The sequence below is a fragment of the Varanus komodoensis genome, unplaced genomic scaffold, assembly GCF_004798865.1.
Source record: "Varanus komodoensis strain SLA01 unplaced genomic scaffold, ASM479886v1 scaffold1, whole genome shotgun sequence".
Lineage (NCBI taxonomy): Eukaryota > Metazoa > Chordata > Lepidosauria > Squamata > Varanidae > Varanus > Varanus komodoensis.
Genome location: NW_025335268.1, coordinates 104,755,955 through 104,782,730, shown reverse-complemented (window position 1 = coordinate 104,782,730; position 26,776 = coordinate 104,755,955). Strand labels below are relative to the sequence as shown.

The window sequence follows — 26,776 nt, the reverse complement described above, 5'->3', positions numbered from 1 at the left end:
GCCTCTGCTCCTGCTGCCTCTCTGAGACAAAGATAGCCTCCCTGTGGGGTCCGTGTGCCATGTGCTGCCATCAGCACATTCCTCAAGGTCACGGCTTGCTGCTCTGTCCAACACTTGCTGGACAGTGGCTGTGGAGTTGCATGTAGTTGCCGCAAGGAGCAATTCGATTGCAGTGGATGACAAGAAAATAGGCTGAGGGCTGCATCACGTTACCGAGTGGTAGACACCCCCCCCCATCATCCACTAGAGCATGGGTCCTCAAACTACGGCCCACGGGCTGGATCCAGCCCACCATGCGCATCTACCTGGCCCGCCATAGCTCTCCACGCTTGCGTGCGGCAAGGTGCCGGCTTGCTTGCACAGAGGTCGTTTTGGACTCGCTCAGAGAAAAGGATCTCCACGCAAGCAAGCCGGTGCCTTGCTGGGAGATCCTTTTCTCTGAGTAAATCTAAAACGATCTCCTTGTGAGCTAGTTGGTCCCAAGGCGCCGGTTTGCTTGCAGGGAGATCATTTTGGACTCACTCGGAGAACAGGATCTCTGTGCACGCATGCCCCTGCCTTTCTGCATGCGCCTCCCCCGGCCCGGCCCATGCCCCCTGCCTGCACTGCCTTGGTGGCCTGTGCCCATTGCTGGCACCTTTCAACTGGCCTCCTATTCAAAAGGTTTGAGGACCCCTACACTAGAGAGTAAAAACTGAGCTATAACTGCAGAGGAGAAGAGTTGCAACTTGAATCCCTGGCATGTATGATATACTTGTATGATATTCAGGAGGCCACATAGACAGAAGTTCTGGGGGGGAGGCTTTATGCTGAGGAAGGCATAGAAGAGTCTCACGATTCTGTTGTGAAAGTTTGCTGGAAGTTCCTTGAGGACTCTTATAATTTGCCTTCTCCTCAAGAACTTTCTCATGCTGCACTGAACTTCTTGGGTACTACCTTTGGTGGTGGTGGTGGTGGTGCATTTCGGGTTGTAATGTCCTGAACTGCACATGACTTGCAGGCCATTTAGCCATTACCTAGACACACTGCCCCCAGAACTGTTCCTGAAGGCCTCAGTCTATGTTTTCAGAAATGAGACTCCGCCATTGCATCTTTGCCCTAAAATGCTAGATGTGATCTGAGACCTGCGAAACCTACTCCTGACTCATTCAGGCTGCAATCGCCATTGTTTTGTTGCATACATTGTTGGTCAGACTTTTGAACTCAGTTATTTCCCCCATCCCCTGCCTTAGTCACCTGGTCTGGTGAACAATTCTAGAGAATTCACATAAATGTACTGACTACGAAGGTTTTTGTAGATTTTGGATTCCTCCTGGAAAGGAGCAGGAATTCTGATCATATATTGGTGGAATTTCTTTTGCCTGTCCAAGACAAGGAAGGTCCCAAAAGGTGTGTTTTGTGTAGTTTTTGTTTGGAAAGTTAATAAGTTGTTTAATTCTTGTTAAACAAACCTTATTGCCTTATGATTTAATGTACTATGGAAGCATGCACATTGGTGCTAGCTTTATCGAGCATGAATACTTGATAATTTCTGTCACTTCTTAATTAAGCTTCTGGGCCCCTGTCAGATGGGATGGAGCTGAAGTAGAATGGGACCTCAGCCATCTAAGGGATCCTGCTTTGAAACAGTTTAAACAGATTCTTAATCTTTTGTGTAATTCTTGTGCAGATAGCCATAAAGATGAGAACTGACACCAAGTGGCCCTTCAGTATGGCAATACCCCATTGAAAAGTGAACTTAGCAGAATCTTTAAAACTGGAAGGAAGTATGCTGGACAGCATGATCATTACTGCAGAGGTGCTAGGAGGCAGTGGAAATGTGGTTGAAATCGCATCTTTGTACAGTATTTTCAAGTACAGCTACACTTGTTCTACTGGAGCCAATCCGTTTGTATTTTGGAGTGGAACTCTTCCGCATACCCTGAAGTGCCTGAACCTGCCTACTAATCTTGGAAGCTAAGTAGGGTTGGGCCTGGTTGAAAGCTGGATGGGTGATTTAAAATGTGGTGAACCACCCAGAGAGCTTCGGCTATGGGCAGTGTAGAAATATAACCTAATACTAATAATTTGGGTGGGGGTGGGCAGGTGGTTTAATCTTCCTTGCTGACTTTTGCAGTTGGCAAGATGTTGGGAAGCTTCAGTTGTTCGTATATGACACTGTAGTTGGGGACAGGTTCCATCATTGGTCCCTCCCTGTCCTGTTTGGTATGCCTAAGTGTAGGACGCTCCTGGTTGTCTTGGTTCTGTACTATATTGCATTACAAAGTAGAATTTGGTGGCTGCTCACTTCAGAGGAGTTACTTCCAACATGACCATTCTTCCTCCTTGCACTGGTTCAGGGAGTTGCTGACAGGGCACAAAAGACTTGCAGTTATGGCTGTATATGAATCAGTCATTTTGTTTTGTTTAAAAAGTATCACAAGCACTAGACAGGCTCTGTTTCTTAAATGTGATATGGTTCACATGTAACCTTTATTTTACTTGTGCTTTAATTATAGCATCTAGAGGCTCCATTTTAGATCAGGAGCCCACAGTGCTTAATAGAGCTGGCCCATAAATTAAGGACAGAGGAGGAAAGGCTATCTCCTGTTTTACACTAATGGAGACAGAAAGTTATTACATTTGTGCCAAGAAATAGGGCCGTGGGAAGATTGGAAATGCACATTTCTCTGCTCTATCTTAAGCCTCTATTTATTATACTATTAAGTTTTACTTGATCTATTATTGTAGTTTATCAAATTATAGGATCTGCTTATAGATGCAGGGTTACAACTGCAAAGAGCTGATGGCATTGCTGAAATTGTTAGTTGAATGTTCCTGTCTTGTGACTGCTTACTCAGGAAATCGGAGCCCCCAAATCCAAGATGGCGCAGGATTATTTGGTTGTGTCTCTTATTTCGGTGTGCTTGGCTTTCCTCACTATGCAGCAGCAAGCTCAGCAAAGGTATACAGCTGTTCAGATGACGGATGGGCCAAAATGTTAGTTCAGTGTTTCAGGAAGATGTCTTGTAACAAGCCATGCCATTGGTCCATCTCATTCGGTACGGCCTAGGCTGATTAGCATCAGCCCTTAACCCTATATAGTAACAGGAGTCTTTCTGAGCCCTCTCTGGAAATGCCAGGAGCACTTTTGCTTGTCTAGCATGTGCACCATCATGGAGTTTACCGTCCTCTGAAAGAAATAGAAGCTTCAAACTGTTTTTTAAACTTATTTTACTTACTAGAACTGGATTGTTGTGCTTATGATGTTCATGAAATTTTCTATGAATAGAGATATTTTAATGAACTAGAAGAGTGGTGGACAGCGTCAGCTAGTCTTGGGACCAGTTTGCCTTGGACTCTCCTATAGTGGTAGCAGTGTCCTTATCTTAAGCTCCTCACCTCCCTGTAGTCCTTGAGGGCACCTCCTTTGCTTGTTGTCAAACACACTCAGCTCGGACCACACTCAGCTAGAAGTGAGCTGAAACTCTTAGTGTTCCTGTATCATGGAAAACCAGAAATCATCTGACATGCTCACAGCTATGCTAACGTAAGAGCCAGAAAATGACAACCACAGGGAAATCAACCTCAGAGTCTGTTAATTTTGTGCTTTTAGCCCTGTATTAAGTAACCATTTCTTCTTTATTCTGTATCTAAGTGTAGAGAGCACCTAGAAATACCCTCTAACCTTAAAGAAAATGTACACATATCTTAAGAAAATGATATTATTCCCATGATAATGGTAGTTATCATCAAAATAACTAGAATGATCATATGTAAAACAAGCATTTTTCCCCAAACAAGTGGACCACTCCATCAAGAGCTGCTTGCTCCAACCACCTGACTGTGTCTTTTATACTTCATTGAGTATCGCCTGCCATAGGAAAGCTCACAGACATGCCAAAGAGGTGCTGACACAGACTCATTCATACGGTCATGGAGGAGGGGTCTTCTCAGTCTTGCTCATATGCCTTTCTTCAAGATGGTTGTTGCCCACATCCCTGCCAGACATCAAGCCATGCTTCGTTATTTATTTAACTTGTTCTTTCAGTTTTTTATATACTGCCCAATAGCCGAGGCTCTCTGGGTGGTTAGCAAAAGTTAAATGTTACAGAGACACACACAAAAATGAATTTAAAAGAACAAAAACTGTACTTGCAATTGCTATCATTCATCACAGAAGCATAGCAACAGTGCAGAATAAAATGGAATGTATAAAAACAAAATTAAAATGCTGGGAAAATAAAAAGGTTTCTCTCTCTCTCTCTCTCTCTCTCTCTCTCTCTCTCTCTCTCTCTCACACACACACACACACACACACACACACACACACATTGGAGCCCTTCTTTGGGGAGCTCATTCCAAAACTAGGTGCCACAACTGAAAAGGCCCTTCCCCTGGTAGTCATGTACCTGACTTCCTTGGGAAAGGGCTCCTGGAGAATGATCCTGATGATGATATCAGGTTCTGGTTAGGTACATATATGTAACTTACACTTAAGCTATATCACAGCAGGAAAAACAGTCTTGAAAACAAACTACACTGGTCTTTAGAAGCTCTTTAGTGGTTTGTTCTGAATCTTCCCTGCAATCTTTGGAAAGGAGGGGAGCAGACAGCGGCTGTGTTGGTTGTTGCAGCAACCCATGTGCCCCTCCCTGTACTAGGCTTCAGTTCATGAACTGTTCCCCCACACACCATTTTTTTCATCATCTTCTGTAGAAGACTCAAACGAATTCTTCCCTCACACAAACTACACCTGCCTTTGGGTGGGGAGGGGGGGTCCCTGATATTATTATTATTATTATTATTATTATTATTATTATTATTATTATTATTATTACTACTACTACTACTATTATTATTATTATTATTACATTTCTATGCCGCCCCTTGCCGAAGCCTCAGGGCGGCTTACAACACAATTTTGCAGCCCTGAAGTGTACATAACACTGTCAAGATTCATGACATGTTGGATAAATGTAGAAGCCAATTTCATTTGTTATTGCTTGTGTAAACAGTTCCATTCTAATGGATTTCACTGAAAGGTGACTATAAAAGTTTCAGTTTGATAAGCAAGACCAATTAACTTGGTCATACACTATTTACAAAACATACATTTAATGTTATCATTACATTGCATATATATCTTGCCTTTTTTCCTCTTGTGAGGAACCCACGGCAGCCTACCTAGCTCCATTTTACTCTCACAACAACACACCTTTGAGGTAGGTTAGGCTGAAAGTGAGCGACTGGCCCAAAGCGACCCAGTGAGTTTAATGGCACAACAACCCACATCTCCTGGGTCCCCAGTCCAACATTCTAATCACTACATCATACGGGCTCTTGACTAAAAGCCCAGATCAGTAGAGAAGAACGATATAAAATCCATGGGAAGGCTTTGTCCTTCTGCAGAACGGCATCACGTGGACATGGGCAAGGCCCTGGAGAACACCTGAAGTCATGGAAAATGGATCTAGCTGAGAAAGGTGATAGTCTTGGAACTATGCATGGAAAGATACTATTAAATGAAACAACATTCAGATTGTCCTCAATTTTCAATGTGGACTTTTGTTATTGTATGCCGAAACAGAAAATTAATGTAGGATGAATTTCACAGAACTGAGTCTTCTTGCGTACTTCCATTTGAAAAGCTGTGACACCCTCAGATCCCAGAGGGGAAGAGCATTGGTCATTTCTGCCACAGAAAAGAAAATTTTCTTTAAAAAACTGCCCAGCGTTATCTGCTCTTGAAAGTGTGGAAGAAATGGACCTCCCAAGCCACATAACATTTCTGAAATATTAATTGTTTTGAAAGGAACAGCAGCCAGCCATAAAATTCTTTAAATGGAACATGTACTTAAAAAGAAGCTACTGCTGCTTGCCTGCTTTAATGCATGAGTTAGTAAAATCTTTTCTATTTATAAAGTGATGCCTCCCCCATACTCAGTGTGAACTGAATGTAGGGACACAGCTGTTAGCATCCAATTCAAGCCTAGAGAAAAGAGTAGGAAGAAATCGGATTCAGTTGTGTGGCATGTTGGCTCACACAAGGCTTAGTGTCCAGATTTGTATCAGTGGACTGCTAAGGAAAGTTCCTGGACGGCCTCTTTCAGAAACCAGCACCACTGAATCCCCTCATTAAGATCATGCATCTCAAGACTGTGCTTAATGAGGATTTTCCAACCACAAGAGGCTCTAAATTTGGACTGTTTTCATCTCCTGTCCTTCCTCTTGCTCACTTCGTAGCCTGGAGCTGTGATCAACCTACAGTGAGCATGCAGTAATGTGTCACCGAAATAAGAAGGAAGTGTCTCATAAGACAGTCTGTATTTCCAGCCTCTTCTGGGAATATAATCTAATATTGATTTTAGCAGTCTGAGTTTTTATCAGTATTTAGAGCGCTGTTCTAAAAACAGGAGTCTTTATCTAGACAGGTGGCCCTCTGATGTGGGAAGAACTGACTTCCAGATGACAGGTCTATTGGACATGATAAGCATGACCTCCAAGTGGTAGGAGGAGACATCATGTTGCTCCCAGAGTGCTGTCAGGTGGCCATCAAATTTACTGAAGGGCCTGGTTGGCTTTTTTCTTTTTTTAAATCAGAAGACACCCTGAGTTTTTTCTGTCATTTGTAGATATGAACAGCCTGACCCTTCCCAGTAGCAATATGGATCCAAATGTCAACCTGCTCCTTTTTGTTCTGCTTCCAGAGGTTTCTAAAGAAGTGAACGTTGTTGTTGTTGTTGTTGTTGTTGTTGTTGTTGTTTTGAGATGTGAAATTGGAGGCGCTATCCTACATGCATCCAAGATACTGGTGTCTGTGTGGAATGCTATGATACCAACTCCATACTTGAAACATTTTATAGATTCTAAATTGTTTTAAGCAGTCTTCAGAAGAGGTCCTGCTTTCTTTGTTTTGTTAGGTCTCTGTTTCGTTTTGGTTTATTGCCATTTCTCCTTATATAATCTTTCATTTGATATATCCTGATTTTTTATTCTAAATCTGCATGGAAAGGCATTTTCCAGCTCAATCTTGTGTAATGTGCACATTTTTGTGAACAATCTTCCAAATATAATGCATCTTAATTTTTTATGTATTTTTGCCTACACTTTCTACAAATATACACATTTTTACACACATTGTTTTACAAACTCTTTTACACAGTTTAAACTTCAGGGGATAATAGTTTTGACTTGTGTATTGATTTAGAAATGGGTAACAAACGGATTTCTCCCCCATACCTATTCCCATCGTCTCCAAGCCTGCATATGGGGAATCCATCCAGCTTTGCCAATGTTACAGGAAAAAGAAAAGGATTATTTTTTTCTGGTGCACATGAGATCTGTATTCCACTTTCTTCCAGGGTCCTGCATCCTGCCAAGCTGTGTAGGCCAATAAGCTTGGGCATGCCATAAATGAAAACTCTAGTGTCTAGGGCTTCCAGCTTTGCGACAGCTATGAACGTTACTTGCATCACCTTAATGCTTGAAATTTCTTTTCATCCTTCAACAGTGTCAGCAACTTCTAAAGCACAACTTCTAAAGGGAGAAACAGCATTTGTTATTGTGCTGCTGTGGTTATATGGTCTGCTAACCCTGAGATGCTGGAGTGAGCAGAATATACAGCAGCCATTTAACTACAAAAAATAAAATAAAATAAAATAAAATACCTAGGATGACACATCCAGTTTTAATGCTAAATAGGTTTCATTTAAGGCACTCTGAAATGATGATCTGAAACAAAGTTATGTCTCTTTCTGAAAGAAACTCCAAACAATATGTTACTGCCAAACACTGCACTGGAATAGGTAACACAGAAGTAATAACCATTTGAAAATGTGTTTCTTCTTTCACTGGCGGAACCATTTCTTCTACTCGCATGTCTACCTTTAACCATCAGTGTGAAAGATTGCATTTCATATTTAGGGAAATGGTGAATTGATTATATAAAAAAATCTTCTGATAGAAATGTTGAGCTAGAATGAATAGGAATTAAAGCAAAATAGGAACCCACCTGTACACTACAGTCAACATCTGAGATCTTCCTTCAGCTGCCTCATCTGAGGCAGATTTGCAGCAAGTGAGAAGGTCTTTATGGTGGTGGCCCCCTGGCTGTGAAACAGCCTCTCCAGTGAGATTTCTCGATCATCAATACTGACAGCTTCTCAGAGGCAAGTGAAGACTTTCCACTATTTCCACACATCTGATGTTTATAAAACTATTGGGAGTATGGGATTTTACTGTTAATCATTTAAAATCTGTTTTATATTTGTGCATGTTAATAGTTTTAAACTATGTATCATATTTTACTGTTAATGTTTTAATCTTTGTAAACTGTCTGGAGAGCTTTGACTATTGGGCAGTATAGCAATATCATAAATGAAATGAAAACGAAATAGTCCATGTCTGAAATACTTAGACTGTAGTCCTTTATGCAACTAGTAGGGAATAAACACCATTCAATTAAGTAGGGTCAATTTCTGACTAAACATGTGCAGGATTGCAACACTTGCAATAGTTTATTTATTTTCCATTTATTGTATTGGGACACTAATTTTTTTTGGTGCTTTGTTTAAGATACTTGTAACTTTTGTAATGTTCAAAAATAGATTTGTTTAGTAACAATACTTCTTGGAGAAAACATTGTGAAATTATTGTGAGGTGTTTTTCCCTTTGTTCATGAAACAATGGGATGTTGTTTAAGTTATTGATGTTAATAAACATAAAATCTCAGTTGTTTTGCTTTCATAGGCTTTAGAAGAAAGGCAATACTGAAGTTTTCTCAATTAAAGTTGGATGAAAGTTATATTTTCTGGCTGTTGATATGGATTTTATATAGTGTGTCCCGATTGAATTTTCTTTTCTTTAACAGTATAAGAATTCCACTCTATAATATATAATACACTGTGTGGTCATCATCTTCTCCAAAACATCTTGTCCCTTTATGCTACAACCAGAAAACTGTATTATATGACAAGTTCCAGAGGAAAAGTTATAGGAGTCAGTTACTCCAGTGTATATTCATACTGACTTATGTTATGAACCTATATATTTTGAAATACGGTTATTAGTGTGGTATAGTGGTTGCAGTGTTGGATTGGGACTCAGGAGACCCAGGTTCTAGTGTCCACATGACCATGAAACCCACCGAGTGACTTTGGGTCAGTTACCAGTTCTTAGCCTAACCTAGAATGAAATGTGGGTAGAATAGAGAGAAGGGGAAGTATTATGTAATCTGCCTTAGGATGTGGTATGAGAAGTGTAAGGCACATGGTTGTTTTTTAAATCATTTTATTAGAAAGTCATTAATGTCGGTGTGGGAAAAATTAAAGACAAAATTGTACAGTAAATTACCAAGATGGCTTTCACCTATGGAAGTTCTTGTATATCCAAATGCATTGAATTTTGATATGATTATGAGATATGATGATATTCTGGATAATGATGGAGGATTGAAACTGAACCAAGAACTATGAGAGCAGGGAATTAATATCTCTTGGTGGCATAAGGTTCAAATACAATCGAGATATGTTAAAGATTATAAAATGTGGGTTTTTATAAGGAGTTAACAACATTTGACCAAGTGATCTTAAAATCAGATGAGAAAATGATTAAAAGACTATAATTTTCTTTTGAATATGAGAATGGAAGATGATAAGGAAATGGAAGATGTTAAGGAAACTATGATAACGTGTGTACAAAATTTTGGATATAATATTGAGTTACAGAAATGGCAAAAGCTGTGGGATAGAAATATCAAAGTAACATTAGCAACCTCATATAAAGAAAATCTTTATAAAATGTTTTATAGATGGTATCTATCACCAAATAGATTAGCTAAGATGCCAAATGGATGTTGGAAATGCAAACATAAACCAGGTACCTTTTATCATATGTGGTTGACTTGCAATAAGGCAAAGAAATATTGGGCTAAAATACATAAATGGCTTGAGGGAATGTTACAAAAATCTTTAATATTTAAACCTGAAGTTTTCTTATTAGGCATTGTACCTGATGATGTTGATAATCAAGCAATGTATTTGATTCTACATGTAATTACTGTGGCGAGGATTGCATTTGTCCAGCATTGGAGGAGTGAAGAGCCACCTACTGACAAACTGATCTTTAAAAAGATCTTGGACTGTGTGGAAATAGACAGATTGACTTTGTCTCTGAAGGAGAAAGAGGACACATACTTCTATCAAACTTGGAACTCTTTTTATTATTGGCTAGAGAAACGGGACTATGCATAGATTTAAATACATTTATGGATTGTTATAAAAAAAAAGTGTGGGGGACTGACCCAGTAGGTCTGATGTTTCTGATGACTGATGTTTTTTAGTTTCTTTTTGTTAGTTGGTAGAAAAATAATAAAACTTACTTTAAAAAATAATCTGCCTTGGGATATAAGCATAATGATTAACTAAATCATGCTTTAAATATGTTCAAATATTCATCCATTCCTTCATTCATTCAGATTTGATGAAAGGTTCTTAAGTATAGTGAGGTACAATGTATTCTGCAATCCATATCAAACAGGTTGGTACAAAGTCTTGTTGACAATTATAAGAGAATTACCGTACATGCAGGAGCCAGTATTACAAAATCAGAGAAATGTTGTCCGATAGGTCCAGAATAAGTTAGGTATCATATATTGTACTGTATACATTCTTCAAGCCATGTAGGGCAGCATTATTCCAGCTCATACTGGAACCAGATATACTGATAGTTTAGGGTTATTTAAATAAAGGACTATTTTATTTTACAGAGGTGTTCTCTTGAAATAAGAGGCACCAGTGCATTATGAAGTTAAACTCCCAATTAATAAGTACACACAGTTCATCTAGTCCAATGTTTTGCTTTCAGGCATGGCCCACTAAATACGTCTATCTTTCAACAGGCTATAGCTGTTTATTTTCCCTACGGTGAAAACATGGTTTGCTGTGAGGTGAATAGTGTTAGATAACAGGAAGGAAACAATTCTTTGCCTTTAGCTGTCAGCTGTTTTTGAAACTGAGGGGATTATTGTAGGAACTTCCTCACCATATGCAAAGTTGTTAATAAAAATGTGATGGCAGACATTAAGAACTGAATGCTTTGGTGGGATAACTTTGATAAAAGAAAGCGTGCATAAAATGGTTGATACAACGTATGGAATTCTTCAAGGGAGAAGAGTTCACAGTCTGGTTACACATAAACTAACAGGAAGTTTTAGTAGAGCCTCTGCTGTACTTCTGAATCTATGCAGTGAGAATAATAGTTTGCGGTTGTTGTGGCTGTAATCTTATGCATGGCTACCTGGAGTAAGTCTCATTGAACTGCATATTATTGCACCATGAAAGGATGAATGGGATGCAGCTAATAAAGTAGTTCCTATACTAATAGTACTCCCTGAATGGTATCTGAACTCATTAGGTCCTGAATGGCTGGGTAGTTGATGGCCTGCTGATTTTGTTAGACTTAGGACTACTTCTTGGCGTGCTTGAAAATAGGTTCCAAAGCAATAAGGCTCATTCTGCCTGTTGGCTTTTTTTTTTTATTAAAGTGCATGTGGTCTAAAATTTATATGGGGAGAGAAGGACAATCTGACAATTGTTGTTGGATTCTTAAAATTGTTCTTGTTATTCTAATTACATTTTTTCCATAAACCATTCTGAGATCATACAGAGAAGGCAGAATGCAATTACAATGCATAATATAGTCTTCCACAACCTGGCGCTGTCCAAATGTGTTTGACAAATTCCTGTTGGCCATGAATATTGGGAATGATAGGAATTGCAGTTCAAGATATCAGGACTGCACCAGCTTTAAGAAGGCTGGCATAGCAGAATAGGAGTGATCATTCTCTTTCCAACAGATGTGTGGTGGGATTTACAAATAAATAACCAGATGGTTCCAAACTTACTTTACAGTGTTGCTTTGGATATTGACTGCAAAGTCATTTCGGCCACCTTTGTGGCCCGCTGGATGTTTTGCTGATCTACTGATTTGTTCTTGTTTGTTGCTTGTTTTACTCTCCCACAGTGTGCGGGTGTGACTTAGCTCAAGGTGGCTTTTTCATTAAGAATGGGGAATACCTTTGCACTGTGGATTACCAACGGATGTATGGGACTCGATGCAATGGCTGTGGGGAGTTTGTGGAAGGAGAAGTCGTAACTGCTCTTGGAAAAACATATCACCCTAACTGCTTTGCCTGCACTGTATGCAAGTAAGTCATTAATATTGGGGAAATGTACAGAAAAAAACAAGTTATTACATATATTGTAAATGTCATATACATGGCAATGGGACTTTATATAAAAGGCAAACAGCCCTCTCTCTGGCAACTTTTCATTTATGTTAAATGTCATGTAAATGGCAATTACTCCTTTGCCCTCATTAGTTTTCTGTTGTACCCCTCCAACCAGTATTTTCTCCTGAAGCCAAAACATACAGAACTCTTACACTATCACTCTCCTTCTGTCCCTGGGGCAGAAGACAAATTTAATTCACTTGGATTCATTTTCTTTTTCTATTAATTATACTGTAAAAGGTATTTATTTACTAGCTATTATACAGTAAGTGGTTAAAGTGTATGTGACTTTGAGCTCACCTGATCTTGTCTAATTACAGAAACCAACCATGGTTTTTCCTGGTTAATGCTTGGTTGGGAGACTGCCTGCAAATAATGTGCCTGTAGATAATTTTCCCCTCAGGGTGGGGGTAAGGAATCTGTAACATTCCAGATGTCACTATCCCTTCAGCTGCAGCCAAGAATGGTAGCAGTTGTAGTCCAACAACTGGTTTAGAGGAAAGGCCATAGTTCAGTATTAAGAACATGCAAAAGACCCAAATTCAGCATCTTCAGGTAGGGTTAGGAAAAACTCCTGCCTAATGTCCTGGAGAACAGCTACTAGTCGATTTAGATAGTGCTGAGATATATGGACCAATGGTCTAACTTTGTGTGAAACAGCAGCCTATAATCCAGTTTATGTTTAGTGTTTACATGACTGGAGTCTGATTACTTCTGCTGAGGATTGGAACTAATAGGTCATTGCTTGGCAGTTTTCTTTTGGGCCTGTATGAGAAATTGTGATTTGATGTTTTTCACTGGAGCCATTAAACTTGTTAAAGATTCTTGATATTTATTTGCAATGGCACCTTTAAGAGAAATAGCTCAGGTGGTGGTGGTGGTGGTGGTGATGTTGATAGAACAGAATGCAAGGAATACTTCATTGACAGACCTTTGCTACCAAGTCTGCAGCCTTTTCTTATGTGCCTGCAGTCAGAGTTAGAATTAAATTGTTTACCAGCTTTGGACTCCAACGGCTAGTATTCCTGACTCTTGGGTATGTTAGCTGGAATGGATGCAGGTTGAATGCCAAAACACCTGGAAGGCACCTGGTTAGGGAAGGCTGCATGGGTCGGCACAGTCCCAAATGAAAATGGTAATGTACGCTTGGCTTAAAAAGACAAACACCTCTCTCTACTGTTTCTATGACAGCTATGCTTCAAAAAGATATCTAATGCCAACCTCTTTCCCAGTGGAGGTGCATTTAGTCTTTGGATTTCCTCCAAATACCTACCTTTGCCAGTGCTACATTTTGAGCATTTTTGGCCCATGCTCCTACAAGTTATTGATTTGCACCAAAGGCAGTGGATAAAGAGAGATGGGAAAGAGACCAAGAGAACGAAAGTGCGGGGATAACCTTGCATTAAAACGCTTTTTGTGTTTTGTTCTCCAGACGTCCTTTCCCACCAGGAGACCGGGTTACATTTAATGGACGAGACTGTCTCTGTCAAATGTGCGCTCAGCCAATGTCATCCAGTCCAAAAGAACTCTCCAGTTCCAGCAGTAAGTACTCCATGCACTTTCATAAGCTCCAAAATAATTTTAAATGCTAGGATAGCTTGCCCTATTTTGTTCAATAGTTTGTTCAATCTAACTACAGTGCAATCTAACTACACCACTGAGCAGTGCTGACTCTTGTCTCTGGAAATCTGGGTTCATAAGAAACCTCTCTGCTCTCCAAGCACAACATGCTGTCTTTGTATAATTCTGAACGGGAAAGAATGTTATGTATTTCTGCCTTGAGCTGATCCCACATGGTTTATTCTCACTTAAAAACTTTCTGTTCTTTTATTTATGGATGATCAGAGATTATAGAAGCTTGTTTCACAGTGTTGGAAATAGTAGAAGTTAGACACTGCTAAAACATTGTCAAGAAGAAAACATGAATGTTTTAAGGAATTTTTAAAAATCTGAAAATCACTTGAAGAATGGAAAGTGCTAAAATAAGGACAGATTGCAGAGGTACCTTATTACAATGGAAATTCCATATTTAATGTAACCCTTGAAAGCTTGTCTCACTATACCTCTGCTATGTTCCACTCCTTCTCTCCTCTCCTCTCCTCTTCTGCCATGTCTTCTCAGAATTACCAGGTTGTGGAGAATAACCCCCAAAAAAAAGTGTGTGGGGGGAATTCTGCATGGATCAAATGGGCAGGATGCTAATCAGTTTTACAGCAGTTAATTGAAACTCGAGATTCTGGTAATGTTAGTACTTAAACAGATGGGGAAGGCAGAGGAGGAAATGGGAGAGGAAAGGTGCAGTTTGATCTTTGGTTGTCATGTTTAAGTTAGCCATTTCACTTATTCTGACAGTATTGCTAATCATCCCTTTGTCTCCTTTTGATAGTACAGTGGGGCTTAGGGGCTTATATAACAATTCTTTACACTTAAGAAATTGGGGGAAATCAAACAACTGTAATTCTCTGTACATTAGAAACATGGGGTGGTTTTTATTTACAGGAAGTCAAAACTTCCTCAGTTAGATTCTGAACTTTGAAGCCCCCAGTCTCACAGACCCAGAACTTAAAGAGAACTCTCATACCTGGTGTTTGTTCTGTTCTGTTTTGTATTGCTTTGAAAATATTATGGTCAGATTTTTAAGGCATCAGCCACAAGGTAGTATCAGAATGGAATAAATAAACGTAGCCAAACATTTGTGAACTCAGAAGTTCCACTGGAAATCACCATTTATTGGTGTGTGTTTTAAAATGAATCATTGCATACATTTTCTGATGTTAAGAGTTGTAGTTGCAAAATATGTTTAATATGTTCTAAGCTGCCTAGGAGGGACTTTTGGCAGTTTATAGGTGGCCTATAAATATGTGCAGTTCTGTAATCCAAATAAGTATTTCTTTGGAGAAACCCAAATTCATATCAGGTAAATAAATATGAGCTAGTGCATCACGGGGGGGGGGCGGTGTAAGTAGGTAAGCTGTAAATTGAATTAGGTTGTCTAGATCAAATTTCTGAAGGCTTCAGTTAGTGTCAGAAGGGTATATAACATAGCAGTAAGATTTTCCAAGCAAGTGAAATAGAAATAGAGCTACAGAATAAAGTGCCACAGAGTTCACCAAGCAAGCTGTGGAGAAGTGGTAATTGGAAAACTTTTTCCTACACTGACGTTTCCTTCCTTTCCTTCTGATGTGACGATTGCCACTTCCCAGCTGTGGCAAGTGATGTTTAATTAGTGTAACATATTTCAGATCTTTTGCTTCATTCCAAAGCAGCCAGCTACAGTCATCTTCAATCTTCCCTCTCCTTTGAAGTCATTTTTTGCAATGTCAACCTATTCAGAAGAAAATTTCTTTTCTAGGATGTCTGTCTGTTCCTTGGTTACGTGCTGTTATGTAGATTAGTATGAAAGCTTATTTAAGAAAAGCAGGTGGTTAAAGAAGGAAGATAAACATTTAGAGTTGTTCTGGTTGTGGATCCTAGATGAAAATATAATGTAGAATCTGCCATTGGATATTTCAACATAAAAACAGAGCGAATCAAAAGGGGATCCCAGGGCCATCTAGTCTGACTAGATGACCCCTGGCTCCATTAATCAAATAGCTAACATCAGAGCAGAAGTCTCTTAATTTTTCTCCAGTGTTTTTTTCTGGTGTTTTTACCTGCTACCTTTAAACACCACATCTTGAAAGCTTTCACAAAGAGGATGGACAGGATCTCTTCTTGATTGTCCCAGAGTGCAGGACATGTAATAATGGGTTCAAGTTACAGGAAGCCAGATTCTGGCTAGATATTAGGAAAATATTCCTGACTGTTAAAGCAGTACAACAATGGAACCAATTACCTAGAGAGGTTGTGGGTTCTCCTACACTAGAGACATTCAAGATGCAACTGGCAGATATCTGAGGGGGATGGTTTAACTTGGGGTACTGCATTGAGAAGGGCCTGGACCCTTTGGCCCTATGGTCCCTCCAGTTCTATTGTTCTATGATTCTATGCTAACATTTATTTTTTTGGGATGAGAACTACTCAAGCCTTTACCTCTGTCATTACCTCCTCCTCTTGACCATAGAGGACTTCTTACTCCTCTACAACTTCCAACTTGTGTAGTAATGCTAGAACAACTGTGGTATCCCCATCTGCTGTTTGCTGTTGTGAATCATGTCACTGTTTATAGTGTTCATATTCAATCTCAGACTAAATTGTTGCATCCTGCTTTTCCATTGCATTGCCATTCGTCCCCACTGTTTACTTTTTTCTTTACACTAATATACACCTGCCACCTGTATGCACCTGCCATTTGCTATTTGTGGGTCAGATGGCAGAAGGCTACACATTATTTAATTGTTCCACTCATTTGACAGTGAACTAAGGGGCTGATGCACTCACAGCCCCCCCCCCACCTCTGATTCTCCTTATTCTGCAGTGTTTCCCCCTTGAAGCAGGCAGTCTGGTTCTCACCTGCTGCTTGACCTATCTCAGGCTCATTAACCCTGCCATTCCAGTAATGTGTTCCAACCTTTCCTCCTCTTCTTGCTCACATAGGGTCTGCACGTTCTAGCCTGAAGTGTTGTATTTTGGGAGAAGCAACCTCACCTCTATAGGTTTAACAATATGCTGCTCTTTCGTAAGCAAGGCAATGTCTGTTGTCAATTTCAGAAATCTTTCGTATGAGAGACAAATGGGAGAAGTAAAACAAAAGAAGTTTCATTTGTTTTCCCTTTATGTATGTATTTGCATCCATTTTATAGCTTGTATTTCCTTTATTTCATTACATCGTGAACATCTATGTTTAGGCTGTTTTACTCTGCTTTAACTCTCACTAACCATAATTATTGAGTTCTTTGTTTCGTTAATATTGTTCTAGTATGAAATACATTCTTCTTTTTTGTCAACTTTGTTTTTAACCCCTTAAAAAACTCCATGGGAAGTTCATGAAGAAACTAATGCAGAGTGTGATTGTTTTGTTTTTCCTTTGTTTTAAAAATTAGTATAGGCTCCTAAAAAAACCTTCCCCACTGGTTCTCCATATTGGATATCCTATGCCACACATTCTTGCTAATCCACTTTAGTTGTTGTTACCTTCATTTTGCATTCTGCAGTTGAAGATTAGAATTCTATTCAACTTAATAATGTACAGACCTAGAGCAGAAGCACATTTTTTTCAGACTAAACCATCATCTAGTAATGTTTAGACAAAAGGATTTTAACCCAAATATCTCCCCTGTGCAATAGCTGTATTTAGCAGTGAAGAGAACAAGTTTGCTACAAAATACTCCTTTCCTGTGAATGTAAATTGGATTTGTTTTGAAATGCATATCATGGAGGTTTATGTTTCTTTCTGGGAGACCAAAAGACATAAATATGTTGGGTTTTTGCTCCTTTCTTCACATCCCCACCCTCTAAAAATAAGCTCCGGCTGTAAATTGGCTGATTGTAATCCAAGAAACCGAAGAGAATCTCATTCCAGATCAGAATTTTGAAGAACTGCTGTGTATCTGCTGCCTCATTTTGAGAGTGAGCTTCACAAGTAAGATGTTCTGCTGCTGACAGATGAGATGAAGGCATAGTTTTTCTGCAGCCTTTCTTGGGAGTCTCCAAGAACTCACAGGACCCTGGCTCAGGAACCGCTGCTGTGATTTCCATATAACCTTGGGGCCGCAAAAATAAAAAGGGGAATAATTCCACTATGCATGACGTCAAAGAGAAAATAACCTTTCCTAAACCTGGCACCCTCCAGATGTTTTGGATAATAACACCTATTAGCCCCAACCAGCATGATCAATGGACAGGAGTGATGGGAACTGTGGCCAAAAACATGGAAAGTACTATACTGGGAAGGGCTACAACAAAAAGAAATATTGTTCTTCAGTAGAGACAAGCTCAAACTCTGGAATGTAAGGAGAGATTGGGTTAGAAGGAGTGGTGAGGGTTTGGTCAAGAAAGATCCATGGCCCACCTAGTGAGTGATGTAGGTTTAGTGAGCTTTGATGTAAAGCAGGAGAGTGAGTTGGAGAGTAGGGAAATAGAAGTGGCTGGAGGTAGGTAGATACATTCTTTCTAAGAGAGTGGAGCTCCAAAGGGGAAAGATGTGGGAAAATGCAAGGCCTTTGTCCACCTTCTGGCAGCCAGAATTGTTCTTGAGAATGCCAAATCTGGACTTATGTCTCCCAGCAACCTAAACAGTTGGATGGATTCTCGTTCTATGTTACTAAGGGATATAGGATATAAGTCATATTTGCAACAGCACCTGTCAGTTATTTCCATGCCTGAAAATAGCAAAGCTGTCATAATGGAAATCACTGCTGAGTTACTGTGGCCGTACCATCTCCCTTAACGGATAGGTTAGTAGCTTGTAGAGTGAGCGCTCTTGAATTCAGCACTGTTTCTGGATGACCAGGCAGGCTGGTTGAAGGTTTTTACTTTTGTGTTGGCCAATATCAATGCATATACCAATAATTCTCGATTGCAATTATCTCAGGAAGTATTTTGTCCTCTGCAAACTATGAGATCAACCAAGAAATGCCCGTTGAAGGAGTCACACATTCCGGATGCTAAGCTACCATCTACAAGAAACAGAGCCTTTTTTGCTCTGACCCCTGAAATGTTGGAATGCGCTGTCAGTGGGGACCAGTTGCTCTTATCTGCTTCTTTTGGAAGTGGGTAACTTCCAAACATCATTCTGAAAAGTTTTCCAGAGGCTTTTTGCAAGTTTGATTTGCTGCTTTTTAAAGTTGGCTTTTTCATGAATTTGTTCCTGTGTAGTGCCCAGATTTTTAAAAAATAACACACACACAGTCAAACTTAAAATAAATATCTCTGTTAAATAATTGAAACAGCAGCATAAGGGGAACATTAAACAACTGTGTTAGTTTAAATACATTGTTGTAGCAGGAGATTAAAGTAGATTAAAGGTGTGGCAAAAGAGAGGGAGAGATTTCTTGCCCTCCTAAACTCAACAAATATGCAGTCAACCAGATACCCTGCATTGGGAGGACTGCTCCAAAATCTGGGTGCTGGCTAGCAGGAAGGCCCACTCACATGGCCCTACGGAAAAGGACCTCTGAATGGTGGAACAGAGAGCAGTTCGTCAGACATTGAATGCACTGCTCAAGCAAATTCACATGGAGGTGGCCCTTCAGAAAGCCTGGATTGAAATCCAAGTTCATAGTTACATTTTTTTATGGTAATACTGATTTTTTCCGTGACAAAATGTAATTGAGTCTCCGAAAAAGTATAAAATGGGATTGGGAAACTTTAGGCCTGTAGACCAAATCTGCTCCTCCTGGTTTCCCAATCTGTCCCCCGGGGTTTGCCAGATGGCAAAGTCCCATTTCACCCAATTGCCAATTGGTGTTTCCCCAACTTTTATGCATTTCCGCACATTCTAAAAGGTTGAGATGTTCCTCCTATGCCTGACTTACTGGCACTAAGCAAAAGATGTTGGATGGAATGCTATCACAATCCCCATAAGCCCCTGAACTCAGAGACTTACAGACATTGAATGCAGAATGGATTTCTCTGTCCTCTCTCCACTGTATTTTGTGCTAGATGGACTTTTTCACCTATCTAGCTGGAGCATCTTCAACAGGGAAAGAAAGGAGACTGAAGTGGCTGCACTTTATCTCATATCCTGGCCTCTCCAGTCTCTTCTCCACCCTTCAGAATGCCCCCTTTCTCCCTTTTCAAGGTCAACCTTGGACAGGCTGCAAGGGGAAGGAATGATGGATCATAGACCCCCCTCTCCAAGTTCAGAGTCCTGTCTCTGATCCTGGCTGTGGGCATCTGAGTATCCCATTTCCCCTCAAGGTCTAGGACCTATAATGTGCTTGTATTTTGGCACAACCTCTTTTGGCTTAAATCCCCCCCCCCTTTGCTTTTGGCCCCGCCTGCTCCTGGAATATTGCACCTGGAGAACTTTTCTGAAATGGGAATCGACCCTTAAGCTGAAAAAAGTTCAGCAGCCTTTATGTGGTAGAAAATGTGCTTAACTGCTGATGTCAGCAACTCCCTCTTTCGTTCTTCCTTCCTAATCCAGCCTGAGAAATAGTATGTCTCACCCCTTTTCCAATCCAGTGGGCTCTGGAACAAAATTAAGCTACTTTTTGGATAATGTGCTTCCACAGAGTTATCCCACAATACTTATCCTGCAAATCTTTTTAACTCTTTGAAATTTCCACAGAGTGCAGGCACCCTAACAGAAATGACATGACCTTCATGTGTTCAGTTTCCTCTTGTTTCTCAACCATTAAAAAAAACCCCAAGTGATGGGAATGCTGCATTTTTTCTCTCCATGAGCATGAGAACTTCATCTTTGTGTGCAGCCATCTTTAATCATACCTTGCCCAAGTTTTGGGCCAACTTGGTAACATTCCCAACTTGCTGTCTAATTGAAATGGAAACCAGGTTTCATAGCAAAGGAGAAAACACATGGCTCATTTTTCTGTTCCATGGATCAGCTCCAAAACATTACCTCCTGCCTAGAAACCAATTGTGAGTTCTGGAAAGAAGTACCCCTTTTCCTGAAAATCTGGAGATTTTGCTCATTTTAAAGAATTTGTAGCTTTTAAGATGTCGTGGATCATGCATAATGTTCCTATTTTACAGATACCACTTCTAAGGAACATAACAGAGATTCAATTTTATAGCACATGTGGCATTCCTAAAGGTCCTCTTTAGAGCACATCCTCCAACCACCCACATGTCCTTTTATTAAGGCTACTTCTCCTTCTGGGCATCTATTCTGGCAGTGGTTCCAGACCACATCTCAAGCTTCTCCTTGTGCCTGTACCTCTTTTGTACATAAATGTCTTTAAAGGGGATCAAGGACATCATACAATTAAGATCTTTATTCCTGAGCCATGATTCATCAAAGCTTTTCTCAGTTAAGAATTAATTGTTCTCAAAACTTTCCAAAGATTTGAGGTATCTTTGAATTTGAAAAGGAACAGTGGTTTGAAAACAAACTTGGTAGAGTTCCTCTTAAAAAACACTGGAAAAGATCTGAAAACACTGACAAAGATCAACATAACTGTGTCACAGAAGTGCTTTGCAACCTTTTATTGCTAACACTTGAAAGGACTTTCCAGCAAAATGCTGTCTATCCTCCTCTGCATTTCTAGCACTTAAGCAGTATTCTTTACTTGATTAAGCTTTATATTAAAGCCCTACAAAGTGAAGCTTTATCTTTGGAATTGTACTTTCTTCTGTCTAATGCGCATAGAGTTGTATCTCTGAAGTTCCTCACACAAAGAAACTGTTTATCATTTTATCTCTGTGTGTGTGTGTGTGTGAGAGAGAGAGAGAGAGAGAGAGAATCTATGTTTGATTAGTGTCAATGCGATTTGAAAGACTGGAGGATAAATAAAGTGTCAATGCATTATTGTATGCTGTAAAAATATAGACTGGAAATCCTGTAGTGAAAGTGATTATATAAGGCATGACACTTGCTTATGGTGAACGTCAGTTATGATATGTCATATCAATGTCATATATAAAAAACGGTTTATTACAGGCAAAATACAAACCAGTCAGATTAGATCCCCAAGCAATAGCCAAGTTCTTTCCCATTTTGTGACTATGTTGTTGAGCTTTTTCTAAAATAATATGAGAACTGCATCTGGTCTCTCTCTCATACACAAGCACAATATTACAAGCTGAAGAATTGCTGGAGAAGAATAATCGATGTGAATCCAGTTGGGTTGCAAAAGCATTCCCCCTCTGTTAGGTATATTGGCTACAGCACTGTCTTTTGACAGAAAGGCACTTTGGACACATTCTTACAGCTCCTGAATGAGTTGCTGCCAAAGACAGCAGCCGTCCTCCAGCTCCATGGTTGCTCTTTTGTATTGTGTTAAACCTGGTTAGATGACTCACTACAGACCAGACAGACTGTACTTTAAATGTATGTCTAGCAGTTGTGCCTGTTAGTTATTCATTTTAACACAGGCACAGGGGAGGCATACTTTTGGTTCACTACACCTACTCTAGAGTAAAACTTACATAATAGCTGCTAGACACTTAAAGTAATGCCTGCTTTGACTCTGAAATTAGTACAGCTAGAGGCTCTCGAGAACTGTCTTTGAGGACAGTTCTAGTCTGTTTATACAAATTACAACTACAAGGCTGACAGAGGAATTCTTAGTGCTTTTCAGCTAGCAAATCACACCAAAGTGTAAGTTTGCCTACTTATGGTACTGGTGAATGCCAAATCAGTTTGTAAGATGATCTCACATATCCATGTTATGACCATGGATGGGGGAACTGAGCTGACACACATCACAAAGACCTGGGTGGGTGAGCTGGGAGGTGTAGATGTGACTCAGCTCTGATGACCTGATTACTTGGTGCAGCACTAGCCCAGAGGGCCAGAGGAGTTACCATGACCCATAGAAGCTCACTCTTGCTAACTAGGAAACACTTTTGCCCTGAGATAGGCTATGAGGGCCCTAAATCTTTGTGTTGTGTCAGAGACAGAAACTGGGGATGCTACTCATGTACCATCCAATGTTTGTCCAGTAGGTTCCCTGACCAAACTGTGTTGGATGTGATGTTGGAAAACCCTAGGTATTTCATATGAGGTGATGTCAGAGAAGGCTTTGTAGGTCACTCCGGAAAGTTCACAAGTAAGGTACAATGACATCTGTCCACTGGTTAAATCAGTAGGGTTTTTTAGCCAAGCATTCCTTCTACTGACAATAGGCAGCCAGAAACAGCAAGGAAGTTGTAGCTTACAAGTAACCGCATAAGGATCTGTCTAGTCCGATGGCCCTCCAGATCTTGTTGGACTCGCATACTTCCCAAGCATGAGGAGCATGATCAAGGACTTGGGATCCAACAAGATGCAGAGAGGTGCAGTTTCCACACCTGATCAAGTCACTGTGTTGAATCTAAACTTAGTCATGTTTAGAGTAGATCAATTGAAATCAATAGGGAAAGTTAGTTAAAGCTAATTTAGTCCCATTGTTTAGTAGGTCTATTCTAAGCATGACTGAATCCAACAAATTGTTTTTGAAAGCCATTTCTATGCCTTTGAAATTATATAAGATATATGACATGATTAATTAAAAAGTAATGATTGGAAGGTTATTGGTTGTTAAATTTCACCTCTGTTGGTGTTTAATTTATTAATTGTAAGTTTGGCTTTCTGCCTTATCTCTGCTCTTATTAATGCTAGTTTTTGGTGCAATTTAATTGTTTTAATGATGGGATTACTGTTGTTTTTATTTTTATTTTTTTTGTATTTTATATTATTGTATTCTCCCCTTACAAGAGGAAAAGTGGGATACTTTTTGTTGGGTTTTTTTGGGGTGGTAAATATAAATATATAAATGGTATAAGTAGTATAAATATATAAATAAACAACACAGCTTTTTAGGGTACTGTTTTAAAACTTGCTTTTTGTGCTGAAATTGTTCTGACCTCATGGCCCAGTTGTACATCATATGAGGTCAAGAGATTCCAATATCCATACTGGCATGAGAAAATGTTCTTGCAGTAATCCATGCTTTTCTGGGCAATTAAACTCGGAAGGCCACATGAAGAGAATGAATGCACATGCATCAGTTTTTTTCAGTAATCTGGCTAGCCCATTTCTGCAGTGACTGGAATGCTTCCTCTTTCATTGTTCCTGTAATTCTGTTGCTTTACATCAGTTGTCATATGTTGATATAGACAGAACGTAGGCTGGGATACTGAAGCAACAAGATCTTTGCTTGTTCCTTGTAGTCATTGTCTGAAAGATAAAGCTATTAGCAATAACTGCACAGTAAAGAAGCAATATACATAACAAAACTGAATTTCAGAGAAAGTGCAGACAAAGACAAGGATGGAAGTGACAATATTTAACGTTATTGCTCTCCAGGAAAAGTGGTTTGAACAGGAACTCTGATTATTTGAATGAGGTGCAGCCACCTGAGACTATTTTCTAATTAATATCAAACACTATTATGGTCTGAAATTAGCTCTGCAGATTTGCCTTGTTTCTTGGTTAGTTTCTAACCCAGGACCTGTATTGTTAAGCTAGAAGAATAGTGCTATGAAAATGAAAAGCATGGTGTTCAGTTCTGTTTTAGTCTAAGAGTTGATCCATCCTCCTATTTATTGTTTCTCTTTTTCCCCACTTTCTTTGGGATTCTTTCTTTGAGACTTTGTGTGTGTGAGAGAGAGACTTTTGGCTTAATCCCCATTCCCAACTGTAATCAAGTTCATACAGGAGTGACTGCTCAACTGATGGGGTGCCTCAGTGATAAGTCATCTGATCAGCAGTTAACTTCTGTGAAACTCCAAATATTGCCAAGCATTAGGTTTTCACATGAGCAGAGAAAGTACTATCCATCCTGATTCCCTCCAGATTTTCATACTGCAACTCCTAGCATCCCTGATAATTAGTCACTGGCATTGATGAAGATTGTACTTCTGAGCAGCTGGAGAAGGCTGATACTCTCCAATCAATTCTTTCCTATGGTTTCACTTTTCCTATGGGGAAAGTTGGGAGTTGTAGGTCTCCTTTATATGTTAACATGCTTATGATTGCACATTTAATGCATTTAATATTGCTTTTGTTATATCATTATTTATTTGTTAGAGATGTTAGTACAGCTATTTATATACACAACTGACTTTCTGCATAAGCATTTCAGTCCAGAAGTGAACTAGGTTAAATTTTCATGATAATAATTTTGCTGAACCATAGCAACATTATTTAAAAAACATTAAAATATAGTCTAAAGTGGTATGTGAAAAAAAATCCTGTCACATTTCTTAATGTGATTTTCTTTTTCCATAGCTTTTTTCCTTGATTTAGATAATCTTAAAGTCAGGTCTAGGTTGAAGGTAAGTTCAAAGTGGAGTCCATCAGTCTTCTAGATGAGGCTTTTTTTTTTTTTTTTTGCCAAATCACATTTGTGGGAATTTTACAAGAGTGCAGATAATGTCTTCTGATTGGCAGCATCTCTCTGGATAATCTTTTACTTTTCTTGCCTTCCAAATTTTCCATTAGACTTGTTCTTTTTTGTACCTTTTCTGTACCCCTAACCAAGCAAAGCAGAGATCAAGGCTCTGGTGTGCTGTCTTTATCGACAGTGTTGATGTCCATTTACTGTAACTTATTCCCCATTCCTGAAGTCATATTATATTACATGACATGTTTTGTACGTTGCTGCCATCTAGAGGGTAGAAATGTAATGCTTCATAAAGGGTCACAAAAGAAACAATAAAATGGTAAAATTGTCAGTTCCACCCTTAGAAGAGGAAGAATGTTTATTTCTATAAATTAAAATTGATAATTGTCTAGCATTTAGGTGAAACTGGAGGAAAATTGGCAGTTGCTTATTTTTCAGACTCCTGTGATAAAAAATGGCTGCATTTATACGCACACAAGCATATTTATCTGTTTATTATATTTATATCCTGCCTATTTTTCTTCTAAGGAGCCCAAAATAGATTACATCTCAATATTATCATTACAACAAGAGCCTTGTCAGGTAGGTTGGGCCATGAGTCTGTGAGTGGCCCAGTTTCCCCCAGTTAGTTTCATGGCATGTTGCTGGATATTTATCCAGGTGTTCAGAATGAGTCTGGTTAGACTGTGAGAGAGACTAAGAGAAAATGCAGGTCAGCAAAACTCAGTAGAGCAGAACTCGGAAGACTGACCCATGCATACTGATTTATTCACAGATTGTGCAGGCTGTGGAAGAGATATAAAAAATGGGCAAGCATTACTAGCACTGGATAAGCAGTGGCACCTGGGATGCTTCAAATGCAAGGCATGTGCAAAGGTTCTGACTGGAGAATACATCAGCAAGTAAGCCACTCCTTACTCAAGTTTGTTATTTGACACATTCTTTGCATAAGTAAGAACATCTTGTTTTCAAGAAAAATCCCTGTGATATTTGTTGACACTACCATGGCAGTGAGATATTGTTTCATTTCCACCCTCACTGTCCCTAAATATGCCCATCCACCAGGAGTTTCCCAGCATGGGGACTCAGGCCTTCTCTTCTGTTGCTCCATCACTTTCAGCTCCTGGGTTATACCGCAGAGCTATATAAGCACTAAAACAGAGAGGGTACTAAAGAGCCATCATGTTAACCACTGGAGTAATTTCTGTGTTCCACTGTTTGCTTGGGGCTTCAGTGAGAATGCTAATAGTTATTGCTTCAACTTTATTCCACTTTCTTCTAAGAAACTCAGAGTGGTATACAGTGGTACCTCTGCTCACGAACACCTTGGTTCACGACCAAATCGGGTCGCGAACAAAAATTTCACGAAAATTTTGACTTGGGTTGCGAACTCCGCATTGGATGGTAACCAAGATTGCGGCCATCTCCCCACCCCCACCCCCAGGTGGGGCGATGGTCATGATCGCAGTTGCTTTCATGCAGGGAAGATGTGCATGATCACAGGCACACTCCTGCAGGAAAAACAGGCGCGATCTCAGCCATCTCCCCACCCCGAGTGACTATACCAAAAATAACTATAGACAGATTTTTCACCAAAATTGACCCTGCAGCT

At 39.7% G+C, this 26,776-nt stretch overlaps 1 protein-coding gene across 14 annotated transcripts in view; it reads left to right on the top strand.

The window, feature by feature from the left end:
• ABLIM1 (actin binding LIM protein 1) overlaps positions 1-26,776 on the top strand; it is a 153,111-nt gene that overhangs the window by 32,127 nt on the left and 94,208 nt on the right. For all 14 annotated transcript variants that reach the window (XR_006415615.1, XM_044439510.1, XM_044439442.1 and 11 more), the window contains exons 3-5: positions 12,004-12,187; positions 13,704-13,813; positions 25,940-26,066. Coding sequence is in view for 13 of the 14 variants with exons in the window: in XM_044439510.1 (XP_044295445.1) it covers positions 12,004-12,187; positions 13,704-13,813; positions 25,940-26,066 (421 nt within the window). In the remaining variant the exon portion in view is untranslated. The remainder of the gene's footprint in view (positions 1-12,003; positions 12,188-13,703; positions 13,814-25,939; positions 26,067-26,776) is intronic.